This window comes from Heteronotia binoei, chromosome 7 (genome assembly GCF_032191835.1).
Source record: "Heteronotia binoei isolate CCM8104 ecotype False Entrance Well chromosome 7, APGP_CSIRO_Hbin_v1, whole genome shotgun sequence".
NCBI lineage: Eukaryota > Metazoa > Chordata > Lepidosauria > Squamata > Gekkonidae > Heteronotia > Heteronotia binoei.
The window spans coordinates 11,530,027-11,556,891 of record NC_083229.1 but is presented as its reverse complement, the minus strand read 5'-3'; the positions used below and the strand labels follow the sequence as shown (position 1 = coordinate 11,556,891).

The following is a 26,865-nucleotide window of genomic DNA, read 5'->3' as shown; positions in this document are numbered from 1 at the left end:
GGGACCTCACTAGGGTACAATGCCATACAGTCCACCCTCCAAATCAGCAATTTTTTCCAGGGGAACTGATCTCGGTAGCCTGGAGATCTGATGTAATACCAGGAGATCGCCAGCCAGCACCTGGAGGTTGGCAACCCTAACTGGGAAGAGAAGAGTGGCTGCAACACTAAAACCTTGATTAAATTTTAATAAGACCGTCCGGCATGCAAAGTTGTCTGGTCCATCCAGACAAAAAAACGTGAGCAGACAGATAAAACGTAACAAGGGACTGAAAAGTAAATAATATAACACCGATCGTAACAACCTAGCAAAGAAGACTTTTCTACAATGTCATCACATACAATAGCTCCACATCCAAAGAATAGCTACAGAATAAAGCCTGGGATGGCAGCCAACGTGCTATTATTACTCACTCCCTCCTCTTACTGCTGCCTAGTAATTTTAAATACTGCACAAAGGATTTATAGCATCCATTTTCAGATTGCTTGCGTGTATTAAAAAGTACTTTCCTCCAGCAATTTCAAGACTATAGAATACTCAGAACTGGGGGGTCATAAAAACACTTACTTGGTGCCATATATATATATATTTTAATTTTAACTTTACTGTTTTTATTCTGGTTTCTACTCTACATGTTGTTGTTAACTACTCTGAGCCCTGTGAACTCAGGGAAGGGTGGCTGAAATTATAAATAAATAAAATAAGCAGCAGCGAGCCCCCCCTTTCAAATCTCGCTCAGAAGAAGAAAGAAGAAAGTTTGGTTAAATTTCTTAAAATAAAATACAAGGTACTTTAGTTTGTAGGAAGGAGGAGGAAGAGAAAAAGATGCAGCAGCAACAGCAGAAGCAGCAGCAACAGCAGAAAAAGGAGGAGGAGAAGGAGGAGGAGGATTTATACCCCACCCTTCACTCAGTCTCAGAGCAGCTTACAATGTCTTTTCCCTTCCCCTTCCCACAACGGACACCTTGTTTGGTAGGTGGAGTTGAGAGAGCTCTGAGAGAACTTATGATTGACCCAAGGTCACCAAGCAGGGGCATGTGGAGGAGTGGGGAATCAAACCCAGTCCTCCAGTTTAGAGTCCATCACTCTTATCTACTACACCAAACTGGCTCTCACAGTATACAGCTTGCTCTATGCAGCTTCTCCTATTTGATCTCACATTGTACACCATTTTCCTTTGGAAGACACGGACATCAGGTGCGCCTATCAGAATCAGCTACAAGTTCTCTCATATTCTTCAACATTCATCACCAAGAAGTGTTTTAGAAGAACTGAAGTATTCTGTGACATTATTAATACTAAAAGAAAGACCATATCCTGGAGGTTCCCAATACAGGACACATGAGCAAAGTTCTGCCGGCTCAGATGGGACCATTCTGTCAAGCCATCGATTCCCATATTAGGCAGCCTGATGCCTCTGGGAAGCCCATAAGTGGGAAAGGACAACCACACTCTTTGGGGAATTGGCCTGAACACTGTACAGACTCACCACGAAGAACAGCTTTCTTTTGACTCATTAGTAAGCTTACAGGCTACATCACACGTGAACATACCTAAACACGGCCGGATTAACAATTAGGCCAAGTAGGCACTGGTTAACGGGGCCCCATGCCTTTAAGGGCCCCAGGCAGCTTCCCTTCCTTCTGTTTTCCCCCTGCTTAGAGCTCTCAGTCTGCATGTACAACCAGCACCTGAGCCGCTCTTTGCCTGACTTGCCTGGTGCAGCTGCTGCTGGCGTCATTGCCAAGTTTGCCTCTCTCTGCCTCTCTGCCGGAGCTTTGTCAAAGGGGCTTCTGAGAAGGGGCCTGCAGGCTGCAGCAGGGGCCGCAGGCAGCAGGGCAGGTGCTCCGACTCCGAAATAGTTTGTGAGGGCCCCCCTGAGATTTTAACTGCCTAGGGGCCTCCACAGGATTTAATTCAGCACTCTACCTAAAGCTGCCTTATGACGAATCAGACCATCGGTCCATCAATATTGTTGACTCAGACTAGCAATGGCTCGAAAGGGTCTCAAGTGGAGGTCTTTCACATCACTTACTGCCTGCTGCTTTTAAACTGGAGATGCCAGGGATTAATTTATTCTAGTTACTTATTTCATTTAGCTAATATCCCGCCCACCCCGCAAGGCAGGCTCAGGGAGGGTTACATCAGAGTTAAACAATATATTAAAACAAATCACGATTCAATTTCATAGTTAAAAACTTGGGACCATCTTTATGCTAAACTAGAGGATCCTCCACGGAGCCACAGCCCTTCCCCACATTGAAACAGACCTGAATTCAGCAAGGGATTTTGGATGTTTGACGACACGGCACCTCATGAGAGAGGATGGCACCTCTGATCTAATTGCCAGCTTTCCTTTTCTGTCCCTTCTTAAATCTGTTTCTTATATCTCCTATCTCTAATCTGCCCTTCCAGCTCCCACCAACACCACTGGAAGGAGAGGGGTTAAGTTTTGGGAACTGTTTTCAGATTCAGAGGAAAGCTGTGTTGGTCTGAGGTAAAATTTGAATCTAGTAGCACCTCAGAATCCAACAAGAATTTCAGGGTATAAGCTTTTGATAGTAAAAGAACATAAGAAGAGAGGCCATGTTGGATCAGGCCAATGGCCCATCCAGTCCAACACTCTGTGTCACACAGTGGCCAAAAAAACCAGGTGCCATCAGGAGGTCCATCAGTGAGGCCAGGACACTAGAAGTCCACCTACTGTGCCCTCCCAAGCACCAAGAATACAGAGCATAAAAGCTCCCTTTGAAAGAGGTACTTGATTAAGGGAACCTGATGAAGGATGCTTTGACTCTCAAACCGCATACCCTGAAACTCTTGTTGGTTTGAACATATGAAGCTGCCTTATACTGAATCAGACCTTTGGTCCATCAAAGTCAGTATTGTCTTCTCAGACTGGCAGCGGCTCTCCAGGGTCTCAAGCTGAGTTTTTCACACCTATTTGCCTGGACCCTTTTTTGGAGATGCCAGGGATTGAACCTGGGACCTTCTGCTTACCAAGCAGATGCTCTACCACTGAGCCACCGTCCCTCCCCTCTAAGGTGTCTAAGGTTTCTAAGGTGTCACCAGACTCTACTATTTAACTGATTTCATTTCACATACCAAATGCAACCCCTCATATCAAGGCAGCGACATTTACCTTGCTGTAGTAGGAAATGGTCTCTTTGTATTTATCTATAATGTCTTCAGGGCTAAGACAGTTCTTTGCACGCCCTATTTCGGTACTGGTATCTGCATTGATACCATTTGACGTGAGGGCACCTGCGTTGAAGAGAAATGGGGATTTTTTCAAGTTCTCATTTAATGCAAAACAGGTAAGCATAAAAACAAAGAATTGCGTGCTGGGAAATTAAACATCTCTGCCGTTGGCAAGTTTTAATAGGTAGCTTTAAAAAAAACACTTGCCAATTGGGTGGAGAAGCTAATGAATAACACATATTTAATTTCCCAATGCACTGATTGATTTGATACAGAAAGATTGCTTTTTAAATACTGCGCAAGGAAGATTAGCAAGAACATATTGGCTGTTAAAGTAAGCACGCAGAAAACAACCTCTTGGAAAATAACGCAGTTGTCAACCAGTGCTGAACTAGCCTACTAATATTTGCTTGTTTTATTTTATTTTATATATTTATACACCACTTTTCTCCCCAATGGGGGCCCAAAGCAGCTTACAATGCTGTTACCCCCACCACCATCTGATCCTCACAAACATCCAGTGAGATAGGGTAGGCTGAGGAACAGACTGGAACAAGGTCATCTAGTGAGTTTCTTGGCAGAGTGGAGTTTTGAACCTGTGTCTCCCAGACACTAGGGCGAAACTCTCCCTACTGTACTTTATGTTAACTGAAATATCAATAAAACTCAACATAGACTTCTGGGAAACCGTCTGACAATCAAGGTAATTTACATGTTACAAACACAAATGACAAAAAGAAATGCTGCTTAACAACATTCACATTTTAAATGAATTCCTTGTTATCAAACAGAAGGATTCAAAACAAGAACTTCTAATATACGGGCTGCATTTTAAAAAATTAAATTTTCCAAAGTCACTATAAAAACAAGTACCCACATTTTTCAACATTGCACGAGCCTCTAAAAATCTGGAGGCTTTAAAGACATTTTTAAAGTATCTGAAAATGCACAAATCTATGTGATATACTGACTTTTCCCCTGAATATTGGCTTGTATCCAATGGTTCCTTTCCTCTAAATAACAACTCTACCAGTTGATCCTTCACATAGTAGAACTATTGGACCAAGTTTTTTTGTGGGGTGACACTTTAAAATCAGATGGGTTGAGTTTATTTATTTTAACATGCAACTGGTGTGGGAACAGAGAAATCATTCAAGGAAGCACACGAAGAGCCACCATGAGTCTTTAAAATAAAGAAAAAAAGAAAAAGGAAATTCAGATGACTACTCTCTCTATTTTCTCTGTATTTTTAGCTCCCTCCCTCCCATCTTCCTTCCTTCCAGCTGGAATCTATTGACAACATAAAAAGTATAATGCTGAACTTCCAGCACAAACTACTTGGCTTTAAAACTATCTAGACCAGAGGTGGCCAAACTTGCTTAACATAGGAGAAACAGAGAATGAATGTCAGATGTTTGAGAGCCACAAGACATGAATGTCAGGTGTTTGAAAGAAGGGAGGGAGGAAGGACAGGAAGGAAGGAGAGAGACATGGAAAGAAAGCAACTTTAACTTAAAATGCATTCTTCGAGCCACCAGCTGGCTTGGCTGGAAGAAGTGATTTAAAGAGGCAAATGCCTTCTCCAAGCCAGTCAATGAGGTGGCGAGGGCTTCGAGAGCCACACAATATGTGTGAAAGAGCTACATGTGGCTCCCGAGCCACAGTTTGGCCATGCCTGATCTAGACAGTAACCGTGACTGCACAACTGGCAGAATTTGTAAAGCTTCAAGAAGGGAAGGAGCTTTGCCTAAAAGCCATATATTGCTTTTATGAAAGTTAGATATAGATACATAAATGTCCCTTGTTTTTCAGGATTTTGTCTTCCATGTCGGAACTATGATATCTGCACTATTATATTATTTACACTGCATTAATATATATTTATACTTTAATAAATCAATTTTTTTAAATAAAATGTTCCAGTGCTTATGCTTATGGCTTCAGCGAGCAATGCACTGGGGCTCCTTGTGCAGTGGGGGAAAAAAAAGCTAAGGATAAACCATGCTAATACATTTACAAAACAGCAGTTGGGGGGGGGGGCAGACTTTAACTATATATATATTGAAACAACACCTTATAAATATACCTGGATCGATGAGAACTTCTTGTGCACCTAAGGGAAACCAAAGTGATAGCATTAACCTTCAACATTGCCAAAATAAACTAAACCTTTTTTTTTTTTCAATTCAAAGAAGCATTCAGTGGACAAATTCTTCCGAAACACTGAGACTGCGATAATACGGGAACACATTAGCTGCCATGTGGCTATGATAACTGCACCTGTTTTTTCTGGATCTCTCAGCCCTACAGATGACTTCACACAAATAACTACTGGTAACCCACGAATATTTTCACCCATAGGTGTGTCTTAAAAAGGGGAGGAGGCAGAGCACCTGCAGCATTTATAAAGCTCTCCCCCATCTGATTATCTGTGTGGCTCTTCTCTCAAGACAGACCTCAGACAGACTGTTATTGAACAACCTGATCCTTTGCACACTCTTTTCAGTTTATTACAGCTGGCGTTTACAGAACCCCAGATCAAATTCTTCAGAAGGTTCATTTTCCCCGGGCTTTTTTTTTTTTTTGTAGCAGGAACTCCTTTGCATATTAGGCTACACACCCCTGATGTAGCCAATCCTCCTAGAGCTTACAGGGCTCTTCTTACAGGGCTTACTGTAAGCTCTTAGGGGACTGGCTACATCAGGAGGGTGTAGCCTAATATGCAAAAGAGTTCTTGCCACAAAAAAGCCCTGCATTTGCCATTTTAGAACTGAAGCTGAAATGCAGGACCATGTGCTGTCTCTGGAGGTAAAGGACTGCCTCCAGGGAGCTAAGCATGGCAGTTTTTGCAAAGCAGCTTCTCTACTCTTCTTGGGCCGCGGTCAGACGTACATTTTTATCCGACACAGCAGCGCATGCTCATCGGATTAAAAGTGCACGTCCATACGACAACATCTGGGAGTAGTCGGTGAGTTGTGGGTATCCCGTCATGCTGCGACTTACTGTCGGACTTTTTTGATAGCGGATAAAATCTGGTTCTAAATGCTTGACGACGGGTCAAAAACGGATTTCCCCTGTCTGATCATGCCAGCGTTAGCGAGTCGTCTCAACTTGCATCCCAGATCAGCGCCATTTTTTTAAAATCTTAGCGATACAAAGGATCAGCAAAAGGCGGAAGGGCTCCTGGGTGCTTTAAGCACCACAAAAGATGAATTCCGAGCAACTGCAAATGTTTCTTTTTAATTTTGTGGGGTTGAATTTTGTGACACGATCATTGTTTAGTCCGTAGGCTGAGCCAATCAGTGGCATTGTTTATGCACATGCGCAAAGGCCGGGCCATCTGATCAGCCAACGACGGGACAGGCACTCGGCAAGGTGGAGGACGGGACAGGCACTCGGCAAAACCAGGAACGCCTTGCTGACGGATTTGATGGTGCGTCTGACCGCGGCCTCTCTCTCTTATTTTTTTTGCCATCTATATGCTGCAAAGGATTAACAAAGATACATGTGAGTAAGAACTAAAGTAGCTCTTGTGGGCTCATCTGCAAGGATGGCAAACTGATAACAAGGCCAAACGTTGCTTTAACTCTTCATCAGCTTCACAGAGTCATCCTAAGTAGAGCTGCACCCTTCTAAGCCTGTCAATGGGCAAAGAAGGGCATAACTCAGTTTAGGATGGGACTGTTAGGATTTGCTACTCAAATCCCATGTGGCAAACTAGGATGCAAGTGTACTCTATGTAAAAGCCTTAAGAGATTATGGTTCTTTAAGGCAAGATGACCAGAGCTGAGTTCCTGAGCTATGAATCAAGGGACACATGCACACCCCAGTTCAAATCGCTTCTCTGATGAATTTGCTTTGCTTAACGCAAGCTGGTTTCTCCCATTGATGGAATGACAGGAAAACCATGAGGGGAGTATTAGCAAAACATTCCCCCCTTACCTTTGCAGAATTTTACTATGAGAGCCAAACCATCAGCTCCTTAGCTCCAGCAAGCGATGCCAGAAACTAGAACAACACCTATTTATTGAACACTAGAACAATAGAACCTATTTATTGAACACTAGAACAATAGCTATTTATTGAACACACTGGGACGAAAATTTACAGTGTAGAGTACACTTTAGTTCTTACCTGGTCTGTGCCTGTTGCCTGCCTCTGCAGGAAGGGAACTTCCATGGGCCCTGCGAGGACCAATTTTCCCTCCTGTGCCTCCAGGATAGTGATAGATAACAGAAGCTGAACATAACCCTTCAAGGGCAGCTATAGATTGAAATAAAATAAAATGGCAGTGGTATCACAGCCCATTCAAATTATTCCAAAATGTAAAAGGTATACAGGCAAGGACTTAGGCAGGTCTAGGCAGACACAATGGCAAGGCATTCAAAATTAAAACACATAAAGTTACCTTCTACTGAATCAGACTATCAATTCATCAAGGTCAGTATTGTCTACTCAGACTGGCAGCAGCTCTCCAAAGGAAGAAGTCTACTGCCAGATCTTTTTATTAAAAAAACACTGGAGATGATGGGGATTGAACCAGAGACCTTCTGCCCACCAGGCAGACGTTCTGCCACCGAGCCACGGCACATCTTCAGCATTTGGGAGGGGGCAAACTAGTTGACGCTACAGGCATCTACAGAAGATGAAAGAACTACTACAGGGACTAGCTGCCGGAATCGAGTTGCCCATTTGGAAACAGCTACACAGGCTGCTATTCTGTTTAAGGCGCAGATTATGACATTTAAGACCCTTCATGGCCAGGGACCCACATTTTTAAAGGACTAATTCTTCCATATTTCCCTGTGTGCCAACAGTGGTCATCAAGCAGCCATCTGTTGGGTTCCCTACTACTTAGAGTGGGCTATGTGGCATCAACCAGCACCTGGGTGTCAGAACTTAAGAACTCCAGGCAGATCCCATACTTAGTTTCCAAGCTAGGATTTTATTAGAGAGAACTAAGAACTGTTAGATACAAGGTACAAGATAACAGTGATGGCGAGAGCCAGCACTGGCCCAGTTTTATATAGTAAAACAAACAACCCACAAAGCTTTAATTCACACCGTTACAGGCACATCTGTCTTCCCACCAGTGCTATCAGCAAAGACGTTGCCTCCTTACTCTGAAGGCCACACGATTCGGCTTCAAAGGGTGTCAGTGTGAGAAAGTACAGAGATACAACATTATTCAGTCTACAGCCCCCAAATACTTTGGATACCATCGGGGCAGGGTTAACTACTACTCAGGCACTTCAGGTTAAGAAAGGTTACAATATGGGGTCGGTCTGGTTCAACGCTCAGGTCCACTCTATGCATACTTGCCAACCATCAATTATACTGGTTCTACATTAAGCTAGCAATAATAAAGTTACAAGTTCTGACATACTGCCCCCCCTAAGCGCCCTCCCCCGGGGGGTGGCGGCTTGGGCTTGTGCGGGTACAGCAGGTGAAACTTTTTTAACAATTGCGGCGCAGCTACGTTCTGAGATTCGACCCATTCATCACAGCTCGGGGGGAAGTGCTTCCACCTGATTAAGTAATACAGTTTCCCCCGTTTGACTTTGGAGTCCAGGATTTCGTGGACTTCATGGTGACTCTGACCCCTCACTGTCGTCGGAGGGGGCGGCGGAGCCCTGGGATGGAAGGACGTGGCACCAGGGTCTTTCCGGAGTAAGCTGCAATGAAAAACAGGATGGATTTTGCTTAGAGACTTGGGCAGCTCGAGTTCTGCAGTCACCTTATTGATTACTCGTTTGATCCTAAAAGGCCCAAGAAACTTCAACGCAAGTTTGCGGCAGGGCTGAGGAAGGGGGAGGTTTTTTGTGGACAAAAAGACAGTGTCTCCCACTCTCAGTTCCCATTCAGGAGAGTGTTTTTTATCGAACTGTTTTTTGTAAGCCTTTTTCGCTTCCTCCAGGTTCTCCTGAATTCCCTTCCAGCTCTCCCGAAGGCCTTCCCACCATTGTTGGCACGATGTGGGTTCTGAGGGGGTGGCAGGGAGGGGAAGCGTTGGGAAAGGCTTGCCCTCATAGCCATTTATGATTTGGAAAGGAGAGGTTTTAGTAGAGCTGTGAAGGCTGTTGTTGTAGCCGTATTCAGCGAATGGGAGTAGGTCCACCCAGTTGGACTGTTGGAAGTTAATGAAACAGCGGAGGTACTGTTCTAGAAGGCTATTAACCCTCTCCGTCTGTCCGTCCGACTGGGGGTGGTAGGCTGAGCTGAGGCCCTGCTCAATACCCGCAAGTTTGCAAAACTCCCGCCAGAAGTTGGCAACGAACTGCGTCCCGCGGTCGCTAATGACCTTGTCTGGGAACGAGTGTAGGCGTACAATGTGTGTAAAGAAAAGTTGGGCAAGTTTTTTAGCCGTGGGGAGCTGCTTGCAGGGGATGAAGTGGGCTTGTTTGGAGAATGTATCGACCACTACCAAAACAACAGTTTTGCCCTGCGACGGCGGGAGCTCCACAATGAAATCCATAGACACTACCGACCAAGGCCGGGTGGCTGTTGGGAGGGGCACTAGGTGGCCGGGAGGTTTACCCCCTCTTCGTTTAGCCATCAGACAGGTGGGACATGAGAAGACGAATTCGGAGACGTCTCTTTTGAGCCTAGGCCACCAAAACTGTCGGGTAAGGAGGTTGAGGGTTTTGACATAGCCGAAATGGCCCGCCAGGCGGCTGGAATGACAATGCTCTAAAATCTGCTTGCGGAGGGAGGAGGGCACATAGATCTTTTCGTTGTGCAACAGGAGGCCGTCCTCGCTTTTACGGAGGTTCGGTGGTTGGTCTGCTTCCCGAGCAGTCTCCGCAACTAACTGAGACAAGAGGTCCGGCTCCGGGGGGCCGATCCTCTTCCCGGAGCGGGTGGTGACCCCCCCCGCGATGGCCGAAGGGGGGATAAGGGAGTCCACCACCTCCTCGCGGAGGCTCTCGTGCTGTGGCAGGCGGGAGAGGGCGTCCGCCAAGAAATTCTTGGTACCTGGGATGTGTTTCAGTACAAAGTCGAATTTGGCGAAAAACCCAGCCCACCGGATTTGTTTTGCAGTCATTTTGCGGCGCCCGGTCAATGCCTCGAGATTTTTGTGGTCAGTCCAGATTTCAAATGGGACTCTGGCCCCTTCAAGCCAGGAGCGCCAGGTTTTCAAGGCAAACATGACTGCAAAAGCCTCCTTGTCCCACACTGACCAATTTTTCTGCTCGTTCGAGAACTTTCGTGAAATGTAGGCGCAGGGGCGCAGAACCCCGTTGTCCCCCCTTTGCATTAATATGGCTCCGACGGCGGCGTCGGAAGCATCACATTGAACCACGAAAGGTTTTAACTCGTCAGGGTGGGCCAACACGGGCTCCGAGGTGAAGAGGCGTTTCAATTCTGTAAAGGCTTTTTGACACTCGGGCGTCCACGTTAGGCGCGCGCCCGGCTTTTTTGCCTCTGCCCCCTTCCCCTTTGTTTTAAGGAGCTCCGTAAGGGGTAACATGATGGTGGCGAACCCCTTTATGAAGTCGCGGTAAAAATTTGCGAACCCGAGAAAACTTTGGAGCTGTTTGCGGGTTCGTGGGGGCTCCCAGTCTAGCACCGCTTGAACCTTTGCTGGGTCCATGGACAACCCTTCCCCCGATACTCGGAAGCCTAGATAGTCTAGTTCAGTCTTGTGAAATTCACATTTTGATAGTTTGGCATACAACTTGTGCTTGCACAGGGTGCTCAACACTTTTCTGACTAGTGGTACATGTGACTTGAGATCTGGCGAATAGATAATGATGTCATCAAGGTACACCACCACCCCCTTAAACAGGAACTCTCGCAGAACCTCGTTGATAAAGTTCATGAATACCCCAGGGGCCCCCTGTAGCCCGAAAGGCATAACCAAGTACTCAAATTGTCCTAGCGGGGTATTGAACGCGGTCTTCCACTCGTCCCCCTCCCTGATGCGGACTCGGAAGTACGCGTCTCGGAGGTCGAGTTTTGTGAATATTTTCCCTGTGGCCACAGTATTCAATAGGTCCTTAATCAATGGGATCGGGTAGGCATTAGACATCGAAATCCCGTTTATCGAGCGAAAATCTGTGCAAAGTCTAAGCGACCCATCCTTTTTCTTTCTGAAGAGGACGGGAGCGGCATGGGGGGCTGTTGCCGGTCGTATGAACCCCCGCTTCAGGTTTTTGTCCAAAAATTTGCGGAGTTCCGCTTTCTCCGCCCAACCCATGGAGTACAGTTTCGCTTTTGGCAGTTGCTGCCCCGGGATCAGTTCGATTGCACAGTCCGTGGGGCGGTGAGGTGGTAACTCATCCGCCTCCTTCTCACTAAAGGCCAGTTTTAAGTCCCGGTATTCTTTGGGGATCGAGGCGACCTCCTCGAGGGTGAGGCAGGCTCGCTCATTCCGGGGAGGCGGATGCGGCCCCCATTCGGGGCGCCAATGGTGGTGTTCGCACCTCCAGTCCGGGAATCGGACGATCTGCTCCTCCCACCTTATGTCTGGCTGGTGGCGGGCGAGCCAACCCGAGCCCATCACCACATCAAACGAGCAAGAGGGGGCAATTACAAAAGTTTCGATCCCCCAATGCTCTTCGGTCCCAACGGGGACCGCCTGCGTTTCTAGCTTACATGGCTCTCCCCTCATGGGCCCCCCGTCCATCTGCTGGAAAAGCATGGGTAGCGGGAGGGGGGACGTGGCTAATCCTAGCGCCTCTACTAGGCGGGGGGTGATTAAGTCCCGGTTGCACCCCGAGTCGATTAGTGCTCGGGCATGCATGAACCGTTTTAGGTTCGGGTTGAGAAGGGTTACGGCCATAAACAATAAACCCCCAGTGGCTCTCACCGTGAGGAGTGCCGGCTGTTGCTGGACCTGCTTCGCGGCACCCATTAAAGCAGGTCGTTGTCGTTTCCCGCCGACTCGGTGTCGTCCGACTCCCCGGTCGATTCTTCCACGGTTTCTGGTTCGGCGGTAAAATCCTCGTCAGTCGCCAAGGTGGTGGCGACGGAGCCCCGTCCGGGCTCTTTCGGCCGATTACTCTTTTTCTTCTTGGGCCCCGATGCGGTTGGCCTGGCTGTCGGCGGGGTGGACCCCGCTTTGGCTGGGCAGTTGGAGGCGAGGTGGTCCGGGTCGCCGCACCGGTAACACTTTCGGGCAGTGGTGGGGGTCGAGGTTGTCGGGGCCCGTCGCCCCTCCGCCTTGGTGGGTGTGGATTTCAACCCCTTCTTCGCCAGTTGCTGTCGGCGAAGCCCCACGTGCTGGATGTTGGTCTCGACCTCTCCGGCTAGCTGGATCCACCCGACCAAGGTGTCGGGTCGCCCGTGGCTGTAGCAGCGGTCGAGGACGTTCGGGTTCAGCCCGTTACAAAAAGCAGTATATTTCATAATCTCGTTCCACCCTCTCACTGCCGCGCAGTAGCCCAGGAACTCCGTGGCATACTCGCGAATGGATCGGTTGCCTTGTTCGATGCGCTGGAGGGCTGCGATGGCTTTCTCCTCGCGGAGCGGGTCGCCGTACTGGCGGAGCATGGCGTGCAGGAACCCCGCTACGGTTGCTAGCTCGGGCTTCCTCGCGGTGAACAGCCCGACGTACCATTTGCGGGCTGGACCTCTCAGTCGGGACGCAATGTGGTACACTCGGCTGGCTTCGGTCGGGTAGTCCGCACCCCAGTGGGTAAAGAACGTGTCGCACTGTATGGTGAAGTACTCCACGTCCTCTGGGCTCCCGTCGAATGTAATTTTCAGCTCTCTCCCCCCCCCTGCGGCCGGGGGTGCCGCGGGTTGGGGCACCGGGGCCGGCAGGGCCGGTAGGGCTGGTGCAGCTGGGGCCGGCGGCGCTGGCGGTGCGGGCACGGGGACCGCCGGGGGCGCCGGAACTGGCGGCGCCGGAGGCGCTGGGACCGGCGGCGCGGGGGCCCCCGGGGCCGGAGGCGCCACTGGTTGTGGGGCCGGTGGGGCTGGAGCGGGCACCACCGGCGGCGCGGGAGCCAGCGGGGCCGGTGGAGCCACGGGCGGTTGCCCCAGCGGCAGCCCTCCCACGGGGATCCCCAGGACCGCCGTCTGCAAGGTGCGGAGCTGGTCGTAGATCGCGCCTAGGTTCTGTTGCATCTCCTCGGCCATCATAACTCGGGAGGCGTGTACGTCGTTGTGAATTTCCCGTACATAGTCGAACAGGTCGTTGCGGAGGCTCCGGACCGGGTCGTCCCCGCCTCGCGGTTCTGGACCTTCGCCCTGGTCGTCGTCTCCGTCTCCGCTTGCCCCGTCGCCCAGCATACTTCTGTACCGCTGCTCCGCCGCGTCGATCGCCGCCGTGGACTTCCGCGGGCTCCAGGATCGGGGTGCGGCGAACGCGTCCACCGAGAAAGGTGCGGGCACCTTAATCTTGCGCCTCACCCCCGTCACCTTCGGGTCGAGCGGCGGGTCCTCCGTTGGAGTGGTGGGCTCTCCGTTGTCTGGAACCTTTGCAGCCATCGGGCCGGGTTTCCAGTTCAGATAAGCTCCGAAACAATGGGATCACTGTTATAATGTCAGAACTTAAGAACTCCAGGCAGATCCCATACTTAGTTTCCAAGCTAGGATTTTATTAGAGAGAACTAAGAACTGTTAGATACAAGGTACAAGATAACAGTGATGGCGAGAGCCAGCACTGGCCCAGTTTTATATAGTAAAACAAACAACCCACAAAGCTTTAATTCACACCGTTACAGGCACATCTGTCTTCCCACCAGTGCTATCAGCAAAGACGTTGCCTCCTTACTCTGAAGGCCACACGATTCGGCTTCAAAGGGTGTCAGTGTGAGAAAGTACAGAGATACAACATTATTCAGTCTACAGCCCCCAAATACTTTGGATACCATCGGGGCAGGGTTAACTACTACTCAGGCACTTCAGGTTAAGAAAGGTTACAATATGGGGTCGGTCTGGTTCAACGCTCAGGTCCACTCTATGCATACTTGCCAACCATCAATTATACTGGTTCTACATTAAGCTAGCAATAATAAAGTTACAAGTTCTGACACTGGGTCTTTTCCATTCTGGATCCAGCTCTGTGGAATGGGCTCCCTGAAGAGTTAGGAGGGGGCCTCCTTGGAAATCTTTAGGAAGCACTGAAAGGGCTATCTGTTTGCCATGGCTTCTGAGGAGGTCTGCTGTTTTATTTTCTGTTTGAAATGAAAATGTTTTTTAACTATTATTTATTGGGGGGGGGGCTTTTATCCTGCTCTACCCTGAAAGTAGACTCATGAGGAACAGAAAGCTGGAAGTGTTCTAACAACAAATAAAAGACTCAAGATGAATTCACAGTGAAGTTTTATTCTCATATTAAGAGGTTCATTCTCAGCTTTAGCTGTAAGAACATAAGAACATAAGAGAAGCCATGTTAGATCAGGCCAATGGCCCATCCAGTCCAACATTCTGTGTCACACAGCGGCCAAATATATACACACACACACACACACACACACACACACACACACACACTGTGGCTAATAGCCACTGATGGACCTCTGGTCCATATTTTTATCTAACCCCTTCTTGAAGGTGGCTATGCTTGTGGACGCCACCACCTCCTGTGGCAGTGAATTCCACATGTTAATCACCCTTTGGGTGAAGAAGTACTTCCTTTTATCCGTTTTAACCTGTCTGCTCAGCAATTTCATCGAATGCCCACGAGTTCTTGTATTGTGAGAAAGGGAGAAAAGTACTTCTTTCTCTACTTTCTCCATCCCATGCATTATCTTGTAAACTTCTATCATGTCACCCCTCAGTCGACGTTTCTCCAAGCTAAAGAGCCCTAAGCGTTTCAACCTTTCTTCATAGGGAAGGTGTTCCAGCCCTTTAATCATTTTAGTTGCCCTTTTCTGAACTTTCTCCAATGCTATAATATCCTTTTTGAGGTGCGGCGACCAGAACTGCACACAGTACTCCAAATGAGACCGCACCATCGATTTATACAGAGGCATTATGATACTGGCTGATTTGTTTTCAATTCCCTTCCTAATAATTCCCAGCATGGCGTTGGCCTTTTTTATTGCAAACGCACACTGTCTTGACATTTTCAGTGAATTATCTACCATGACCCCAAGATCTCTCTCTTGGTCAGTCTCTGCCAGTTCACACCCCATCAACTTGTATTTGTAGCTGGGATTCTTGGCCCCAATGTGCATTACTTTGCACTTGGCCACACTGAACCGCATCTGCCACGTTGACGCCCACTCACCCAGCCTCAACAGATCCCTTTGGAGTTCCTCACAATCCTCTCTGGTTCTCACCACCCTGAACAATTTAGTGTCATCCGCAAATTTGGCCACTTCACTGCTCACTCCCAACTCTAAATCATGTTAGATGCTCTAACTCTAAAGCATCTGCCACGTTGACGCCCACTCACCCAGCCTCAACAGATCCCTTTGGAGTTCCTCACAATCCTCTCTGGTTCTCACCACCCTGAACAATTTAGTGTCATCCGCAAATTTGGCCACTTCACTGCTCACTCCCCAACTCTAAATTAGCTGTCACTAATGTTCCCTCTAAACTGAGTTAATGTGAGCTAGCTCACAGTTTTTTTGCCTCTGGCTCACATATTTTTGTCTTAGTTCAGAAAAAATAGACCCAGAGCAAACTAATTTATGCAGTAGCTCACAGCTTTAATGCCAGTAACCAACAAAGTAGAATTTTTGCTCACAAGACTCCACAGCTTAAAGGGAGCATTGGTGGTCACCCACCTTCCTTCCAACATAAATCTCATGGTATGATAACACTATCAAAGATTTCAGGTTTTCACGGCTGGTAACATCATTAGGGTTTGTAGAATCTTTCGGGCTCAAGTGCCAGTAGAACACGGCACTTGAGCCCAAAAGATTCCACAAACCCTAATTATGATAACACTGTTCAAGGATGCTACAGCTATCTCACATTCCAAAAATCCAAAGAACCCCACAACACCCACCCCACCTAACTGGTGACGTCAAAAGACAAACAAAGTAGAATGACAATAGATATGATAACAAGGAAAGTAAACCTATATTTCCGAGTTAAAATGTGGATTTTCCTCTTTAAACTGCAGCAGGTGGACATCGCAAAATCTGCATCATAAGGCATTTTAAACACATGTGTGCGGTTTGTTTCCGGTCATTCCTACCTCCAAGCCACAAAAAATCATTTACAGAACGGAGAAGCTCCACAGCCATGTGGTAGTGGACCAGGGAATCCTGTAACATCCCAGCTTGCAGGCAGAGGTCACCAACGTGCTTCCGCATACGACCCTGGCAACGCTTTTTATAGTGTCTACGAGACAAAAACGCACCAGGCACAATCAGTTCCATTTACCTTGATGCACCAGCAAAGACGGTTTGCTTTAACACCTCTGCATTTGTTTATTTGCCACAGGCAGGAATGTAGCCACTGTTTTTCACTGCTGAGCAAATAACCCGAGTCGAAACATCAAATCAAATCAAATCAAGAACAGAAGCACCACCATCCGAAAACATGAAGCAAATACATCCCATTTCATGTAATACTAGCAATGGCTGTCAGGACAACAAATTGGGAGTGTTGTTCACCTTCACCCAGAGGTCTTGTGCTTGTCCCCTGGCCCTTCCAAACAAAAAATGCTGCCGTAGGCCCCCCAAAACATGAAATCCTGGCTACAACCCTGGTTAAACCCTTCTAAGTTCAGTGACTTCTGTGGATTAAGAAGTGGGTACCTCTGCTTAGGACTCCACTGCGTTGTGTCTTCATGGAGCTCTGCAAGCAGAGGCCAAGACTCCCCCACGTGCCCTTAAACTGAATTATCCAAGAGGGTTTTTCTGCACAGCTAACAAGGTTGCCCTGTACAGAATATAAGTTTTGCATCATTTTAATACAGGGGTGGGGAATCTCCGTCCCGAGGGCCATATGCGGCCCTCGAGGTCACTTGGTGTGGCCCTCAGGGATTGCTGGGCCGAACTGAGCCATGTGGCAGTCTCCCTGGGGCCTGGCTGGCCAGCGAAAATTGTGGGGCCCAGCTGCGCTGTGCAACAGCCTCCCCAAGGCCAGGCAAGGATCACAGGGCCCAGATGTACTGTGCGGCAGCCTTCCTGGGGCCTGGCTGGCCAGCCAGAATTGCTGCAGGGCCTGGAAAAGTTACTGTCACGGTTCAGTTTCCACTTGATTATCCCAGATGGTGTGGCCTAATATGCTAATGAGTGCATGACCTAATGTGCTAATATTAGGGGATGTGGTCTAATATGCTACTGAGTTCTCTTATGGTCTTATGTTCTTATTTGCCTAGGGCGGTGGGGTGTGGGTGTGTGAGTCAGATTAGGCTCTCCCCACATGACTTCAAATAGAAAAACAATTATTTGCATTAATTTTGCTAGCCTGAATCATTCTCCCTTGGTGGAGCACTGTTTTTTAAGTCGATAATTTTTTTGTGGCCCACGAATGATATTATAAATATCCATATGATCCTTGGCAGAAAAAAGATTCCCCACCCCTGTTTCAATTTATCATGTTAATATTTATGCTTTGCTTCATTATAATATCATAAAACTCCACATTTTAACCTGTGATTGGATTAAGTTTTGACATTATAAGAATGACGCTCTGCTTTTTGGGCAAATTTCTGTGGCTTCAGCTTGATTTTACCAGAGCTTGCCCTGTGCAGAACAGCTTACAAAGTTACTTGGACAAATGATTAGGGACCAAGGTCTACATTAGTACACATAACTTGCTGTTAAACAGGGTTCTACTATATAAGTTTTGCATCATTTTAATGTGTCATGTTAATATTTATGCTTTGCTTCTAGGGTTGCCAGGCCCTTACCTTGTGCTGATGGAGTGGGGGTGGTGGAATGGAGCTTTCTGGGAGTTAAGGATGGCAGGTCGACATTGCCACCCCCAATGTGATGATCACGTGGAAGTGACATCATCATGCTATGGACATCGCAAAGCGACACTCTAGTTTCGGGGCAAACTCTGGTAAAATCAGGATCAAACCACAGAAACCAGAGTATCATCCCTATAATGCCATAACTTAATCCAATCACAGGTTAAAATGTGGAGTTTTAGGAGACTATAATAAAGCAAAATCAGCGTTTTATTAGAATCACAGAATCCTAAAGTTGGAAGGGACCTCTAGGGTCATCTAGTCCAACCTCCCGCACAATGCGGGAAACTCACAAATACCTCCCCCTAAATTCACAGGATCTTCCATCGCTGTCAGATGGCCATCTAGCCGCTGTTTAAAAACCTCCAAGGAAGGAGAGCCCACCACCTCCCGAGGAAGCCTGTTCCACTGAGGAATCGCTCTAATTTTGTAGAGGTGTAATGAATTGTATTGTAACAGTGCTGAATTTTCATTGAATATATATTGTTGAATTGTTAAGTACTTTCAGAATTCTTTCGTTATTTTTCCACTTTATTGCTGTTATTTCAACCTCCAGGTGGTGGCTGGAGGTCTCCCGCTATTACAAGTCTCCAGGTGACAGAGATCGGTTCACCTGGAGAAAATGGCTGCTTTGGAAGGTAATCTCTATGGAATCGTACCCTGCTGAGGTTCCTCCCCTCTCGTGCCCTCCTCAGGCTCCACCCCCAAAATCTCCAGGTATTTTCCAACCTGGAGATGGCAGCCCTACTCCTGTTTTGCCTGAGTAGAAGTGTCTTCTTTTGCAAGGGCTATAAAAAGAATATTCGTAGAATGCTGCATGTGTTTTTAACTTTATTAAATTCAGGGAGGACGAAAAAAACAAAAAAAACCCCACCAGAATTAGTTAGACATATTAGAAAGAGACATATGGAGGATGGAATAGGTATACCCAGCCTAATTCAATACTAAAATGCAGGTTGGGTGGTACCCAGACCAGAAGAAAACATGATACTGCCAAAACAAGACTGATGTGAATTTCTTCTAATGCGCCTTGGCAGCTTCAAGAAATGGGTCTGGATCCAAAGTACAGTAAGCAGAGCTCTTGGAATGGAATTTTCCATCCTCCCCAATACAGCCTCCCAAAAAAGAGGGCTGGGTATGGGAGGACAAGAGGAGAGGGAAATTGACAAACCCCTTCAGTCACCTGCCCGCCCTTGTGCTGGCAGAAAACAACTACAGATCCAACCCACCGAATGAATTACGGTATGTAACATGCCGTCTTAAGAATGTGGAATAAGCTAAGTCAGTTCACCACCATCTCCAAATTTAAACTTTTTTAGATGGGTATTAGGAAAACAGTGAATTCTAACTGGTGAAAACTTGAATTACATTTTTTGAATGTTATGATTTTGTAAAATAGATAATTACAACAAAAACATCCACTTACTTGTTTTGTTTACAAACATCATGAGAAATCCTAACATTAGACAAGAAGCAGCATTTTAAACTCAAGTGTCACCATGTTTTAAGGGAGGATTATATAGCTAGATTACATCCAGTCATGCATGTATTTACTGATATATGCTTAGGGTTGTGCCAGGTCCCTCCTGGAAACAAGTGGGGGATGGAAGGACTTACAAGGAGAAAGAGAAAGATCCAGGTCATGTTGCTGGTGTCACACATTAACAGAGGTCATCATGCTGCGCCATCACTGTGACACTCTGGTATTTAGGCAAAAACTCTATGGCAAAAATGGCTTCTACCAAAGAGTTTTTGCCTAAATACTAGAGTATGACCCAGACATCACTGATATTATGACATTGCTTACCGTGTAACACTGGTGGTATGGACCTTCCTCTTTCTCCTGCTAAGTCCCCCTCCTCCACTGGCCAGCTGACCAGTGGCTGGGGGCAGGGGACCCCCACTCCCACGGGGGATGGGGGGGTGGTCTGGAAATTCTGTTTATGTGTGAAGTGCCACAGTTGCAGGCACTGTGGGGTTTTCAAGGCAAGAGACCAACAGAGGTGGTATGCCTTCCTCTGCATTGCAACCTTGGAATTTCTTGAGGGTCTCCCATCCAAATACTAATCAGGGCTGACCCAGCTTAGCTTCCATGATATGATGAGACAGGGCTAGCCTGGGCCATTCAGGTCAGAGTACATCCTCACAGGTTAACCTATTCAAACACAGGAAAATTAGAAGAAGGTTGGAATGTACTAAATGGAAATTCATATGGAGCCTAGCTATAAGGAAAGGCTGAAATGTCAGCATAATGCATAATGGAACATAAGAAGCTGCCATTTTCTGATCTAGCTCAGCATCCAGGAATGGTGATGAAAATCTATTTATCAATGGAATTTATTTCTTTATTTAGGGAGCCAGTTTGGTGTAGTGGTTAAGTGTGTGGACTCTTATCTGGAAGAACCGGGTTTGATTCCCCACTCCTCCACTTGTACCTGCTGGAATAGCTTTGGGTCAGCCATAGCTCTGGCAGAGGTTGTCCTTGAAAGGGCAGCTGCTGTGAGAGTCCTCTCAGCCCCACCCACCTCACAAGGGTGTCTGTTGTGGGGGAGGAAGATAAAGGAGATTGTGAGCCGCTCTGAGACTCTGCGATTTGGAGTGGAGGGCGGGATATAAATCCGATTTCTTCTTCTTCTTTATACTCTGCCTCCCTCTCCAGTGGGGTCCCAAAGTGGCTGATACCATTCTCTATTTCTCCATTTTCTCCTCAGAGCAATCCTGTGAGGTAGGTCAGGCTGACAGCATGTAACTCACCCAACAGAACCAAGTTGGAGTCCAGTAAGGGACTCCAACCTTGTTCTATTGCTTCAGACCAACATGGCTGCCCACCTGGATCTAGCTCACCCAATGACATCTGGCAAGCTTCCATGGAATGAGCAGTCAGAAGTTTACACTGGGGGTTGTATCACAATTTTTCATGAAAATCAAGACCTTTTTTTTTTTCAATTGAAGCCCCTAAGGTGGACATTGCCATGATCCCAAAATTAAAAGATCCTAGGCAAAGTGCAACACAGAAATAAGAAAAAACTAGAGGATTTTGTCTGCTGAAAACACACATGCTTTTTAATTCACAAGAGACTAGTTCTGAAGATATGGCAGGATGTATCAACGCATAAGTGTGCGATTCTTGAAACTGCCTCCAGTTCTTGATATTATGGAAAAACTCTATGCGACCTTTTTTTAAAAAAAGCCCTCAGTAGTCTGGGGTTGCCATGTCCCCTCCTGGCCACCGGTAGTGGTGGAGTGGGGGGTAGGATGACCAGATCCAGGTTGGGAAATTCCTGGAGATCTGAGGATGGAGCCTGGGGAGGAAAGGGACCTCAATGGCGTACACTGTCACAGAGTCCACCCTCCAAAGCATCCCTTTTCTCTGTGGTCTGGAGATGAGCTGGAATTCTGGGGGATCCCTAAGTCCCACCTGGCTGGCATCCCTCCTGTAGTCAGAGTTCCCTGGAGAGGAAGCAAATGAAATAAATAATAATCCACAAATGGAAAAAAACTGGAAACTAGGAGTATTCTGTGATTATTGTTGTTGTTGTTCTCAGCTCCTCAACGTTTAACAAAAAGGGAGAGCAAATTCCCAACCACTGCAGAGTTTGGTCAATTCACTTCGCTCTGTTGCCTGCTCCCACTTCCAGCTGGGGTTACCAGACTCCAAATGAGGCCTGGGTGTTTCTCCTGGAATTGCAAATCTTCTCCAGACTACTCAGATCAGTAACCCTAGAGAAAATGGCCATTTTGGAGGGCGGCATCCAAGGCATCAAATCCTGCTCAGGTCCCTCCCCCTACTCCACCCCTAAATCTCCAGGTATTTTCTAACCTGGAGCGGAAACTCTACTTCAATAAGCTCTCCAAAGTTTCAGGTAAATGTCTTACTCCCTGCATTTCTTTTAGCTGGAGATGCTGGGAATTTCCCCCAGGATCTTCTACATGCAAAGAGTAGGGTCTTTGGCCTCTCTTCCTGATATTATAGATATTCCTATACTTATATGCTTCTTACAAAGTGCCTTTCCATTTACCTTTCGAAACATGACCAATTGATTAGGGTATCCTCATCACCCTATTCATCCAGCCACATTATTTAGAATTCTGTGTATAGAAATGCAATGAAACAATTTTATTTTCCAAAAAAACAAACCAGTTTTTCTGTATAAATGCAGTTCCCCTGGCAGTAAGGCCCACATCCCAATACAAGACTCCAGAGTACTTAAAACTTCACTTCATATACCTGCACTGCAGTATTACATTTGAAAAGATGCAAGTTCATGTTTTAAACCAAAATGCACCAGAAACTTTAGCATGACCTAAGCCTTATACATTTAAAAACATACCAAGAAAGAATGTAAAAACATTTTAATTTCCCACCCCACCCCCCACCCCGGATTAGTTAAGAGTTTACTTATAAAAAAAAAAGAAGATGGTGGTATTAAAACATTTAAATTAAGCTTACTGGTGTATGTTGCTGCCTGTACCACACAAAAGATATTTCTTACATTCAGCATTTTATCAGAAAAATAGTTACTGCCCTTAGCAGAACTAGCATTATGTGACAACGTTAAATAATAACTGGAAACAATCAATACCATTTAGTCACACTAAATCCTAACCTTTATTTAGGTAAGGGTGCTATTATTTTGGTTTTGTAGCAGCATTCATGGAAGAGGGTACAAAATCCAACCTCCAAGTGGGGCCTGGAGATCTCCCAGAATTACAACAGAGAAAATGGCAGCTTTGGAGAGTGGTCTTTCCAGCAACACATCCCTATAGAGTTTCCTCCTCTCTCCACCCACCCCTTCCCTAGTCTCCAGCCCCCAAGTTTCCAGGAAATTCCCAACCCAGAATTAACAACCCTACTTAGGGGTGCCAAGTCTAAATCAGAAAATAACTGGAGACTTTGGGAGCGGAGACAGGAGACTTTGGGGGTGGAGCCAAAAGATTTTCACATTCCCTAAAATAAATAAGTAAAAAGAAAAAAGTGCACTTCTCCTGAATAGTCTTCATTTCCTCATTCTCAAACAGCTGCATGTCCCCTGTACTCTCTCTCTCTCACACACACACACTCACACACACACACAGAGGCCAAAATAAACAGTTTGCAACCTCACACTTGTGTGGTATCACTGGGGCAATTTACTCACGAGTTGCTGAAGTTCCAAGTTCTTCAGACTAACACAGGGAAACCAAAGGTTTTAGTTTACCCTTTAAGAAGAAGATGAAGATATTGGATTTATATCCCGCCCTCCACTCCGAAGAGCCTCAGAGCGGCTCACAATCTCCCAGATAAGAGTCCGCACACTTAACCACTACACCAAACTGGCTCTCCAGTTATAGTTTTATTGCTCTTTACAGTGCAAACAACCTCTGAAAAGTTTGTTAAACAAACAGAGGGTCTGGGCTGCTCACAGCTACTGAGAGCAGTCATGTTGTTCTGCTGGGTCACCCTGTCCCCATTCAGCCTGGCTCCTAGATTTAAAGGCACAGACACACCGATTAAAAAGTAAGCCACTCCAAGCTTCTTCTTAAGCTTTCCAAAGCGGAAAGGCATATAGTGGCTGTTTGGGTGGGGCTTTCCCCACCAGCCAGCTGAATGGGGGTGGGAAGGAGCCTGCAAAACTGGGAGACCCTCCATTGGGACCTGGGGATTGGCAAACCTAACCCTAGTTGACTCATGTTTTGTGAAATGTTTGCCGCTTGAGTTCCATCAAAGCCTGGCTCCACAAGGCCCCCTTCCCCCTCTTTAATAACTGTGTTTGAGATATTATAAAACAGGGGGCGATAATCCATGGTAAACAGCAATGTAAATATCTATATGATCAACTGTAGAAGTTACAAGTCTCCAGAGAAAAACAGAAGAATGTTCTTCAAATAAATAGTTTTATTGCCCTGACCTGGATAGCCCAGGAATACCCAATCTCATCAGATCTTGGATGGGAGACCTCCTTGGAATACCAGCAGTTGGAAGGTGGGGGCAAGCTTTATTCAGCCACTTCCCAGAATATAATTCAAGCACCCAGGAGGGGTCAGTCACCAGGTCACCATGACAGTGCACGAGCACACACGCATACACAAATACAAAAATATTCCACCACCACCCCCAAAAAAGGGGTAGGCAGGTGGAAGCCTAGGAACTCAGCCTCGAACCTGAATCCAAGCATAAGGCCCTGATGCAAACCCACCACCACCCCACTCTGTTATCTACTTCACCCATTTTCTCTCAAGCAAAGTCCTCTTTAGCAGTTGATCATATGTTATAAAACAGATGTGCTTAACAATACCCTATCATTGTTTTTAAAACACCAAATGAACTTTGGAAGGAAACAGGGAAGGAGGTGTTGACTATTTCCCTCCATTTTCTCCTCTCAAAAATCTGCCCTCTCTTCAAGCAGCTTCTTCCCCCAGACGGTCCCAAACACATTCCAGTATTTTAATAGCGACTTATCAGTTGCCTTGAACTGAGAGTAAAGGTGGGGTATAAATATGTGAATAAATAGAAATGAAGGATGCACACACACATGTGGAGCTTCAAAGGGTGAAAAGCAGCTTGGTGAGGTGATGTGAAACAGAAAAATGGCCTGCAAGGCAAAGCATGAAGGAGGCCTTCCTGTCTATGTGCTCTAAGTTTGCCCTTCCTAAAACAGTTGTGCTCTTAAAATGTTGTCAGGATAAGCATATATATTGCAGCTCAGGAGCATATGTGGTTCTTTCACACATATTGTCAGCCAACTTGGAGAAGGCATTTGTCTCTTTAAATCACTTCACCAGCAGGTGGTCTGGAGAATGCATTTAAAGTTAAAATTGCTTTATTTCCACCACTCTCTCCCCCATCTATTTGCCTGTCTGCCTGCCTTCCTTCCTTTCCTCCCTCAAACATCTGATGTTCATGAGACTTGTCTTAATAGTAGTATGTGCAAAAAGGATCTAGGGGTCTTAGTGGATTGTACGCTGAACATGAGTCAACAGTGTGATGTGGTGGCTAAAAAGGCAAATGCAGAAGTATAGTGTCCAGATCACATGAAGTAATGTATCGCTTTACTCTGCTCTGGTAAGACCTCACCTGGAGTATTGTGTTCAGTTTTGGGCACCACATTTTAAGGATATAGACAAGCTGGAACGGGTCCAGAGGAGGGCGACAAAGATGGTCAGGGTTCTGGAGACCAAGTCTTGTGAAGAAAGGTTGAAGGAGCTGGGCATGTTTAGCCTGGAGAGGAGGCAGCTGAGAGGTGATAGGATCACCATCTTCAAGTACTTGAAGGGCTGTCATATAGAGGATGGTGTGGAATTGTTTTCTGTGGCCCCAAAAGGTAGGACCAGAACCAATGGGTTGAAATTAAATCAAAAGAGTTTCCAGCTCAATATTAGGAAGAACTTCCTGACAGTTAGAGCGGTTCCTCAGTGGAACAGGCTTCCTCGGGAGGTGGTGAGCTCTCCTTCCTTGGAGACTAGAGGCTAGATGGCCATCTGACAGTGATGAAGATCCTGTGAATTTAGGGGTAGGTATTTGTGAGTTCCCTGCGTTGTGCAGGGTGTTGGACTACATGACCCTGGAGGTCCCTTCCAACTCTATGATTCTATGTCTTGCAGCTCTCAAACATCTGATGTTCTATGCGGCTCTTTTGGCCACTCCTGATATATATAGTACTATAACTTGGAGTGGAGGTGGAAAGTACCATTGTACCCAACTTACGGCAACTCCACAGGGTTTTCAAGGCAAGAGACAAACAGAGGCAGTTTGCCATTGACCACTTTTGCATAGCAAGCAACCCATGGTGGCTCGGTGGCTTCCCATCCAAGTACTTACCAGGGCCAACCCAGCTTTGTTTGTGAAATCTGGCAAGATTAGACTAGCCTGGGTCAACCCATCCCTGGGTCACTCCCATTACCTGTGCACTCACTCAGGAATCAGGACCAAAAAGAGGGAGGAATCTAGCAGATGTCCACACAGAGAAAGAGGGGGTGAGCTGGTTCCCTGAACTTCTGCTCAGTGAGCAAAGACGATATTGTTGCACTTTCAAGTCATGCTCGTACTAAAAAATACTGTCCCAGTTAAAAGGGGAATGGCAAGTAGGGATTTAAGTAAATCAGAGCGAGGAAGAAAGCACCTTAGTACAACCCTAAGCTCCTCACAGCCTTTGAATTTAAGAAATCTCCTCTATTCATATTTATGGAAGGATGGCCGCAGCTAGCTATAATAGGGCTTTTAGTGACCTCTGTGTAGTTGACATGAAGATTTCTTCTATCTCTCCAAATGCCAGAAGTACTTCCTAACAATTAAATGCACCAGAGGCACAGCCTTCACAGTATGTCATGAACTTAAGAGAAACTGTACTGTGAGGTTTCCACCTCCCCTCCCCAGTCAGGACAGTTGAAAATCGAAAATGAATTGTGAAGAGCACCAAGAGAATCTCTCCAAATCAAGTGAGTGAGCAACAACAAAGTACGCAACATTCAAGGTCGAGTCATACAAGGGACTCTGCAGCAAAAAAATCCATGCTTTAAATAGATTTGGATAAGGGTCTGAACAGACAAAAAATGAGAAGGAAAGAAATCTTGGGGTTGTTATAGACATCTTGATGAAAACAATGAATCAGCAAGCAGCAGGCATGAAAAAAGGAAATTACATGCTAGAAATTATTAGGAAAGGGACTGAAAATAAAACAAGTAATTTTGCAGTATATAAATCTATGGTGAAACCACTTTGAAATACTATGAACAGTTCGGGTCACTGTACCCTCAATTCTACAAAATCTGCAGAAGAGGACAACCAAGATTATTAAGAGGGTGGAGCACCTGCCTTATGATGAAAGGCTAAAGAGTCTGGGGCTTTCAGTTTAGAG

At 46.5% G+C, this 26,865-nt stretch overlaps 1 protein-coding gene across 1 annotated transcript in view; it reads right to left on the bottom strand.

Moving 5' to 3' along the window:
• The window catches only part of TRAPPC9 (trafficking protein particle complex subunit 9), a 567,308-nt gene that overhangs the window by 524,290 nt on the left and 16,153 nt on the right, over positions 1 to 26,865 (bottom strand). The window contains 4 exon segments of the mRNA XM_060243197.1: positions 3,143 to 3,264; positions 5,288 to 5,314; positions 7,336 to 7,464; positions 16,304 to 16,449. Of these exon segments, the coding sequence (XP_060099180.1) occupies positions 3,143 to 3,264; positions 5,288 to 5,314; positions 7,336 to 7,464; positions 16,304 to 16,449 (424 nt within the window).